This window comes from Girardinichthys multiradiatus, chromosome 23 (assembly GCF_021462225.1).
Source record: "Girardinichthys multiradiatus isolate DD_20200921_A chromosome 23, DD_fGirMul_XY1, whole genome shotgun sequence".
NCBI lineage: Eukaryota > Metazoa > Chordata > Actinopteri > Cyprinodontiformes > Goodeidae > Girardinichthys > Girardinichthys multiradiatus.
The window spans coordinates 49962411-49972372 of record NC_061815.1 but is presented as its reverse complement, the minus strand read 5'-3'; the positions used below and the strand labels follow the sequence as shown (position 1 = coordinate 49972372).

The following is a 9962-nucleotide window of genomic DNA, read 5'->3' as shown; positions in this document are numbered from 1 at the left end:
TCCATCCATCCTTCCATCCATCCATCCATCCATCCATCCTTCCATCCATCCATCCATCCATGCATCCATCCATCCATGCATCCATCCATCCATGCATCCATCCATCCATCCATCCATCCATCCTTCCATCCATCCATCCATCCATCCTTCCATCCATCCATCCATCCATCCATCCATCCATCCATCCATGCATCCATCCATCCACCCATCCATGCATCCGTCCATCCATCCATCCTTCCATCCATCCATCCATCCATCCTTCCATCCATCCATCCATCCATGCATCCATCCATCCATGCATCCATCCATCCATGCATCCATCCATCCATGCATCCATCCATCCATCCATCCATCCATCCATCCATCCTTCCATCCACCCATCCATGCATCCGTCCATCCATCCATCCTTCCATCCATCCATCCATCCATCCTTCCATCCATCCATCCATCCATGCATCCATCCATCCATGCATCCATCCATCCATCCATCCATCCAGTCTGTATTCAAATCCATGTAGAAAACCTGGAAAACTACTTTTCAAGATTACCAGAAGTTCTGACTCATTGAAAGGAAAAAATAGAAATAACATGGTTTTAAACTTTTGCACAAAACTGTTACCTGGTAGCCTAGAGAATCAGGTTGCAGCATTTTAGGTATCCAGGAAGATTGTTTTAATTTGACATATATTAAATTTAATTCTTATGTTTCTCTTTACTGCAGACCGGAAATCTCAGCCCAGCTCCATCCCGACAGTATCATCCCCGGGTCTCCCCTGGCCCGTCATCATTGGCATCCCGGCAGGCGTGGCCTTCATCCTAGGCACTGCCCTCCTCTGGTTCTACCAATCAAAACGTACCTGCACCTCTTCCTCCTCTGCTCTCCCTGCTGCTCAGCGTTTACCTGCAGCCAGCCGCGATCGAGCCTGCCCAGCGCTCTCTGTGCAGACGGCTAATGCAGACAAAGATTCCCTCTCATACGAAGAATACCTCACCCAACAGCAGCTGCTCCTGGCACAGGGAGGAGCTGGACTGGCTCCCAAGGTCTACCCCAAGATCTACACGGACATCCACACGCACACGCACTCACATGTGAATGGGAAGGTTCACCAGCATCAGCACATTCACTACCAGTGTTAGCATCGAGCAAGCAGGCTTCCGTGTCACATTCAAACTCTTTGTGGACATGTCCATATGCGTGCAGATGCCATCATAACATGTTAGGACTGAAAATCAGAGCAAAGAACATGCAAGAGACCATGCAACTCTGCTGCACACATGTTTGGAAATGGACTTACTCAAGGTAGATGAGCTGAAGAATGTAAAGAAAGAAGATCCTTAGTTTCAACCAAACCACTGGAATCTACCAAAGCAAAACCAGATTAGTCTGTACTCTCGTCATCTAAGCACATCTTCCTCTGGGAACTTACAACATATCCACCATGCTTACACAACCCGGCCTCAGCAGCTTACAGCACAGCGTTTAGCATCCTTCATCATCAAAATCAACCCAGCAGCAGGACTTTATCTGTGGAGCGTGAAACTGCACACAAACATCTCATGAACATGTTCAACTCACACAAATATCATAATTTTAAAACACACATGCAGAGCCTTGTAAAAGTTTTCACACCTTCTGAATTTTTCCACATTTTGTCACATTTCTAAATTAATTTGTTTTATTGGGATTTTATGATACAGACCAACACAAAGTAGTGAATAACTGTGAAGTTGAAGTAAAATTATAAAAATTAAGGTTTCAAAACGTTTACAACTGAAAAATCTGAAGAGTGTGGCATGCATTTGTGTTCAGTCACTCTTTACTCTGGTCATGCTAAATTAAAGAAGCATGTAAAACAATATCCAAGCTTTAAACATCTCCCAGAGCTCTGTTCACTCCATCATCAGAACATGAAAAGAGGATGGACCAGCTGAAGACCTACAAAGACATGGATGTGCACCTAAACTCACAGACTGGGCAAGGGCCACAGCTCAGGTGAGAGAATTTGTCCACAAGATAACTATTAGTCTTGCAATCTTCTATTCTGGCCTCTATTCTGGAAGAGTGACAAGAAGAAAAACATAAAAGGTCCTGTTTGTAGAGGACCCAACAAGCATGGAAGAGGATGCTCTAATATAGCTCATCACTCTAAACACACCATCTACACAGTGAAACCTGGTGGTGGTGGCAGCATCATGCTCTGGGGACATTTGTCTTCAGCTGGATCAGGGAAGCTGGTCAGTTGATGGAAGATGGATGGAACTAAATCCAGGACAATCCTGGAAGAACACCTGTTAGGTGCTGCAGAAGACCTGAGACTGAGGCAGAGGTTCAGCTTCCAGCAGGACCATTACCCTCAACATGCACCCAGAGATACAATGGAATAGTTTAAGTCAAGGCATATTCATGTTTTAGAATGGCCTAGTCAAAGTCCAGACCGAAAGCCAACTTAGAATATGGAAAAGACTTGAAAATCTGAGACATCCCCAAAAGACCTGCAGCTGTTGCTGACTTAGAGGAGATAAATACAAAAGCAGGCCACACGTTTCAGATCTTAATGTATAAAACATGTTAAAAACATGAATTATTTTCCTTTAATTTCACAGTCATTCTCCTATCTGTACATAAAAGCTGGTTGTAATGCCACCACATGTGCAAAGGTTGAGGGGTGTGAATACTTTTGCAGGGCTCTAAAATATGAGGCCAAAGCTGATCATTTATTTAAAAAGCTGAAGGTTTTACTGAACATCTTTCATGTTTTTTCAGAAGCCTGTTTGAAGTAGGTTTTTGATCATAATGGGTCCATTTTGGTCTGGATCTTAGGCTGAACATAACTGAGCCAAAACCAACTCTGTTTCTCCAACCACTGCTTAGCCGAGCCCAACTTTTCAATCTCCTGGTGCTGCTTGGAACAAATGAACAAATGCTGCAGGGTGCTCCTTCTTGACCAGGTTTATTTTCATCAAACAGCTGAGTGACATTTCTTAAATCTGGTCGCAGTAATAATCTGAACCAGCTGATGGGTCCTGTTAACAGGTGGTGTGATTTCCTGCTTTCTGCTGCAACATCTCGTGTTCTGCTCGGTTTGATCCTCAAAGATCTCTGAAGTGATCAGCTGATGGATGTCAGAGAGTCTTCTAGTAATTACTTCAAGATTTCACAGATCCTTGGAGGATCCTAAGAATGTCCCTGATTTAAACAGCTTAAACCTTTTTAGCTTCAGCTTCTCTGTGGCATCTGATGTTATAATGATGTATGTAATATTTACCCCACCTTAAGCTCCAGAGTTATGAAATTCATTTTTTAAACTGCAGACCTACTAATTACTACACCAGGTACATTAACCACTATAGGTGCTGTTTTATTCTTCTAATCCAGTTATATCCAATATTTCAGATTTATGTGTTTGGTCCGCTGCACATTTTCCCGATGTTACAGACCCAGTTTATAGAAATTCTGATTTGTAGCTGCTACTTTTTTTTTTTTTTTTTTTCAGAACCACTTTTATCTCAGGTTTAAAACTTTTTATTTTATTATTCATATAGTTTGGTCTAGTTATACTTCAGAGCCAAAAGCACCACAATCATATAAATAAATAATTTGTTACAGAGGAATCTATACATGCGACAATTTACATTTTAATAAATGAATTAAACAAATAAAAACTAATTACAAACATATTGATATGTGAAGTTTAAAGACTTCAGTCATTTTAAAATTTGAATTCATCATGTGTTAAAATCATATAAAATGTATTTATATTTACTTACAGAAATGTTCCTGTGCTGCAGTACGTCGTGTATTAAATTAAAGGTCTCATAATCAAAAAAACTTTGTAAATATACATTCAAATAATATTTATTTAATGATTAATATTAATAATTGAAATAAATTGTAGCAAATACAAAAAAAAACAATTGTCACTAAATTAATTCCCAAATAATTAAAGGTTTAAATTTAGTCAGTCAGTCAAGTCATTTTCTACCGCTTCTTCCATAGTGGGTCACGGGGAGCTGGTTCCTATCTCCAGCAGTCTATGGGCGGGAGGCGGGGTACACCCTGGACAGGTCACCAGTCCATTGCAGGGCAACACAAACACACAGAGGAGAGTCATGATTTTGGACTGTGGGAGGAAGTCAGAGTACCCGGAAAGAACCCGGGCATACACAGGGAGAACATGCAAACTCCATGCAGAAAGACCCCCGGCCGGGAGTCAAACCCAGGACCTTCTTGCTGCAAGGCAACCGTGCTACAGTGCTTTGTAATGAATTGAAATCAATAATCTTCATAAATGAAGACAACCAGTCACCATGGCTCCTCAATGAAAAACCTATCATTTGATTGGTTAAACTGCAGACCAATAACCTTCTCTACAGCAGTAGTAGCCCCACCCACTAATTAACAGGTAAGGCTGACTCATAACAGAAATTTATGGTGTGCTGCAACACAGGACTATAGGAAATAAAATAAACACTAAAATAATTAGATGTTTTTACGTAAATTGCTTTTTGAAAGCAGATATGTAGTTCTATTTTTCATTATGTCACTTATATTAACATTAATTTATGTATTAAGCTGTAGCGTTTTGGCCCTTGATAATCCAACAACCGTACGTTTTGCAGCTGATTTTCCACACAGACAAATTGAAGGGTTTTAATTCTCACCAATTGTTTGAGTTTCAGACCTTTCATTGGTTCTTTTACATTGAGTCTAATCAGTTTAATGAAGTGTGAGCTCCTGTGAGTGGGATCATCAGATGCTAATCTGACCCATCAGAACAAAATGACCTGAAAGTCTGAAGCTAACTTTGGTACAATCGAAACCCTGCAGACAGAAACTGTTCATCTCTTACCTCCTGCTGAGAATCTTCATGTATCAGCAGACCACAAACCAGCTGTAACAAAACTGCATCACAGAGCTCGTTTCAACTGCTCTCTGTTGTTTCCTTCTGCATTAAACATGAAAACCTTTAAAGCGATCTGGCCATAGAAGATTTGGGTTTCAGCTGTTTTCTGGTTCAGTTCTCACCGACGGACGTGTTTGGCCTTCACTGTGAATCAGACAGTTGAGTGAATTTCTCCAGAGACGTTTAAAAGTGGAAACAAAAACAAAAAAATTATTATTCCTCTCAAACCTTTCTGGGGTCAAAAGAACCATGTCAGCGTGACCCTTAGAGGAGTGATTCTGTCCTCATGCTGCAGGAGATGATGGATTGAAATCATCTGGTATCTTTGCACAGATCTTCAAACTAAAGAAGGATCATGTAAAACTATATTTTTATAGATAATGCATATAATACTGTTTATTTCTATGTTACTCCCTAATATGCTATCTGCGTCAGCGCACTACAGTAGCTGTGAATCTATTTATCTGGTCCATATAGACAAAATGCACCCAACCAGTGCTCTGTACCATCAATCTCTGCTCCGACTCTGCTGCCTTAATCTCCATTTAAACCAATATACTATATTAACAATGTGCATTGGATACATTTCAGTGGCAGATTGTGATCTTATCAGGCGTACTCTTCTTACATCTCAGCAAAGAAAAATATGTTTACTTTGTACATGCTCGTGGTGCATCTCTAAAGGGACTTAAACAGCCTTCTATTAGGACCTTTGACTGCAAACGACATCTAAAATGTTATATTTCTTTTTCCTTTTTGTGTTTTTATTTAAAGAAAAATAGATAATCAGGACATTTTTTATTGAAAGTGTTTCTATTTCTGATTGAAGCAATGGATAATTGTCCAAAAGCAATTATTTGTCCAGCTGTAGTTTTTTTAAGGGGAATAACCTTCTCATCATGTTAGTGATTAGAGCTAATGGACTGCTGCACAGCAAACTGTGTATATGTGAACTTACCACTGATATGTACCTGGAATAACCTTAGTGTTATAGATGACTTTAGATTTCTTTAAACCATACAGACATTTTAGCATCACCTGCAAACAGAACAAAATATGATCAAGATTAAAGAAAGGAAGGTGTGTTTCTAATTTATTTATGTTTATTTTCCATATAACTGGGCATTATACTGCATGAATGGATTTTGAATTATAGTCATAATGGAAGCTATGTAGCAAATACTATGTTTATGTTATTGTAAGATAATGTATATGTGTTGACAAATTATACAAGTTTTATTGATTATCTTCATAGCGACAATCTTGTACAGATCTTGGATAGTTCATAGGTTAAAAACTGTTTCCTGTAACATAATAATTATGTTTTTGGTGCCATTAAAACATGAAATCATCTTGGTGGTTATTCAGATGGATTTGAAAAAGGTGTTTTTTGTTTATGTCTCTTATCTATCAATATAACTACATTGGAAAAAATTGGAAAAGTCAATATTTTTGTCCCTCATTTCAGAAAGTGAAACTCATAGATTATGTAGATCCATCAGAACATAGAGTGAAACTTTTCCAAGCCTTTATTTCTTGCAGAGAACTAAACACCAAACGTCAGTCTCAGAACATCAGAATATTACATCAGATCAATAAACATTTAAACAGAAATGTCAGGGTTTGTTCATTTCTATGGACTCAGTACCTGGTCTGGGCTCCTTTTGCATGAATCACTGCATCAGCGCAACGTCGCACGGAGGAGATCAGCCTGTGGTTCTGCTGAGGTGTTCAGGAAGTCCAGGTTGCTTTGATAGCGGCCTTCAGGTCATCTGCATTGTTGGTTCTGGTGTCTCTCATCTTCCTCTCGTCAGAACAGTTTTCTGGCCAATCAAACCCAGTAACACCATGGAGATGGAACCAGCTTTTAGTACCTATAGCAGTGTGGGCTGACTGTGGAAACTTCACACTGGAACAACAGTCCAGTTCGAGGTAAGATGCTTTTGACGGTTCAAAGTAGCTTAACACAAAGAATGCAATGCTTGTAGCCCATGTGAAGGATCCGTCTGTGCATAGTGGGTCTGGATGCTCTGACTCCAGCCTCAGTCCTCTCCATATGGAGCTCCCCCAAATTCTCAAGGCTCTGGTTATCCCTGTTGCTGGTGCACCTTTCTCTACTACACTTTTTCCTTCCACTTAACTTTGTATGAATACAGTTTTTAACCTTTTTACAATATGTGGATTTTCTAAGACTCTGAATTTTGGGTTTTCATTATCTGTAGGCCACAAATACATGGTGAAAACATGCACCGTCCATGCGGATTTGAACTCAGGGCCTTCTCCTTGCAGAGCAACCACTGTATCTTGCAGCCCCTAGATTACATGATGAAATTTAGTCCTCAGTATGAATCTACAGGAGATTCATACAGACATATATGATTTATATAACATACATTAGTATATAATATATAATGTACATCAACATATGAGTAATGAGATGAGTTCCCCTAAAGCAGAGGGGGAACCACAATAAAAATGTTTTGTAGATTTAGTTTAAGAAAGAGATCTTTACTCTTTATTATCTTTGACTTTTATTGAGTTTCTTAGGTCTATTTAACCAGGCCCACCTAGTTTTATTAAATGTTCTTCAAAAAAAAAAAAAAAACTGCTTTTAAAATCTTTGTGATCATGGCTCTTTGATAAAAGTTGTGTTTTCAGATGTCTTAATAAGCATTTTGAATAAGGAGTAGTTATCAAAGAGAGCCTCCAACTATGACTGGTTCCCCTTTAGCAACATAGTCCACCCTTACCGCTATACTACCACCACCAATACTGGTCTTTCTCAGTTCATATTGTCTGTTTTGGAGACAAGTCTGTGATGATTCAGTCGTGTCCATTACTGGTAAACGCTCAAGGATTGAGAAATATCAAGTGACATCACTTATGTAGCAGAGGAGCTGCAACTTGAGCCTTAAAAAGGGGATAGATCACAGATGACCATAATTCATTAAAAACAAACTGGTCTAAACCTGGCAGCCCCTTAAAAGTCTGGTCCTAGAACCGGCCCCCTGGTCCACACTGATACATCCATTCCCAGAGAGAGAATCCAGGTCAGTACAGTACTTCCTGGCACCATGAGACTGTCTAAGTGATTGTCAATCTTTAAATAGTTGAAGACCGTTCTGTTCTGGGTTCTCCAGCCATCGTTTCATCTGTCAGCATGCCTGTCTGCAGAGATGACAGATGGACAAGTGTTGCGTGCAAATGGAGGGTGTGAAGGCGCAGCGACTCTCCGCCCTCTGACTCATTTAGGAGAGGAAGATGATGAAAGAAAGCCCTGCTGAAAGTATGCAGGGGGGGTGGAGGTGGTAACAGCACAGGGCATGAGAGCCCAGAATTGTTCTGTCTTCTTCTGGCTAATCAGAAATGTTTGGTTTACATTTTGTTTCTTACAAACCCCATCTCCAATGAAGTTGAGTTGTTGTGTAAAATGTAAATAAAAACAGAATACAGTGATCTGCTAATCTTGTTGACCTTAATGCAACTGAATCCACTACAAAGACAAGATATTTAATGTTCAAACGTTTGTTTCATCATCGTCTTGCGCTTCATCTGGGACTGGGTCGTGGGGGCAGCAGCCTCAGTAGAGGGTCGGGGGGAGCTCAAGGCGTTACCAGGCCAGCCGAGAGACATGGTCTCTCCAGCTCAAACTTTATTGTTTTTATGCAAATATTCACTCATTTTGAGTTTGATACTTGCAACACGTTCCAACAAAGCTGGACCGGGTCATGTTCACCACTGTGTTACATGACCTTTCCTTTTGGGAACTGAGGACTAGTTGTTGAAGCTTTGTAGGTGAAACTATGTCCCATTGATGCTTGATGAACAACTTCAGTTGCTCAACAGTACAGGGTCTCCGTGGTTGTATTCTGATCTTCATAGTGCTCCACACATTTTCAATAGGAGGCAGCTGTGAACTGCAGGCAGGTCAGTCTAGAACCAGAACTCTTTTACTACGAAGCCACGCTGTTGGAATACCTACAGAATGTGGTTTGGCGTTGTCTTGCTGAAATAGATATGTGTATATTGTACATTGTAAATTGTATATTCTGTAATGCAAAAACAGAACAAAAGAGCAAAGTGTACCGGAGGCAAATTACTTGTTTGTTTGTACGAACTTGGCAATAAAGCTGATTCTGATAAGCAGGATGTCCCTGAAGAAGACTCTGCTTGGATGACAGCAGATGTCGCTCCAGAACCTGTATGAACCTTTCAGCATTAATGGTGCCTTCACAGATGTGCCAGTTACCCATGATGCTGTGGGCACGAACCCACCCCCATACCATCACAGATGCTGGATGTTGAATTTTTAAAACAATCCAGACAGTCCTTCTCTTCTTTGGCCCGGAGGACATGACGTCCAGGATTTTGGTCCTGTTGTATGGTTTTATAAAATGATTGAGTTTTATCATACATACTGTTTCACAGTCAAAGATAATGGTATTATTAGGCTACACAGGCTATACAGAAACACTGCTAGGTGAGCCATGGATGGTATTGTGTTATTCTAATTACAAATTAAAAAATTACATTAACAATTCCAATTTAGTAAAGTGGAATATCATCAAAGAATTTATTGTAGTTCAGTTCAAAAAGTTAGAGGTTTACATAATTCTGCTACACACAGATATAAGGAAGGGAGAGATATATGTGTTTATTTCTGTTCATTTTGATTATTATGGCTAGCCTGCCTATTCAATGCCATCACTGATGAAAACCCAACATTCAGTTTCTCTCAACATTTGAATATTACTTCAGACCAATAAAAAATGTGTTTTATATAGAAACCTATGACTTACCTAATCATGGGCTACACTGCTGACTGGACAGGTTCACTGTAACCATCCACATGGAGAGAAATGCACAGTGTCATTGCTAAAGAAATTATGGAGAGTTGAGTGGAAGGAAAAAGTAATGCAACATTCAAGAGTTTGTGTAGATTCACAAAGCCTTTTCTTTAACAGGCAGAGAGAGCCAGCAGCTGTTTTTCTAATCAGCTGCACTCTTTCTATGGTGCACCTCAGGGCTTCTGTCTCTTCCCCTTCTTATATATTCTGC

General features: G+C 39.9%; 1 protein-coding gene across 1 annotated transcript in view; it reads left to right on the top strand.

Annotated features, from left to right (window-relative positions):
* Positions 1–6271, top strand: part of fgfrl1a (fibroblast growth factor receptor like 1a) — a 103889-nt gene extending 97618 nt beyond the window's left edge. Inside the window, exon 8 of the mRNA XM_047354620.1 lies at positions 722–6271. Within this exon, the coding sequence (XP_047210576.1) occupies positions 722–1137 (416 nt within the window). The 3' untranslated portion in view covers positions 1138–6271. The remainder of the gene's footprint in view (positions 1–721) is intronic.
* Positions 6272–9962: the final 3691 nt, after the last annotated feature.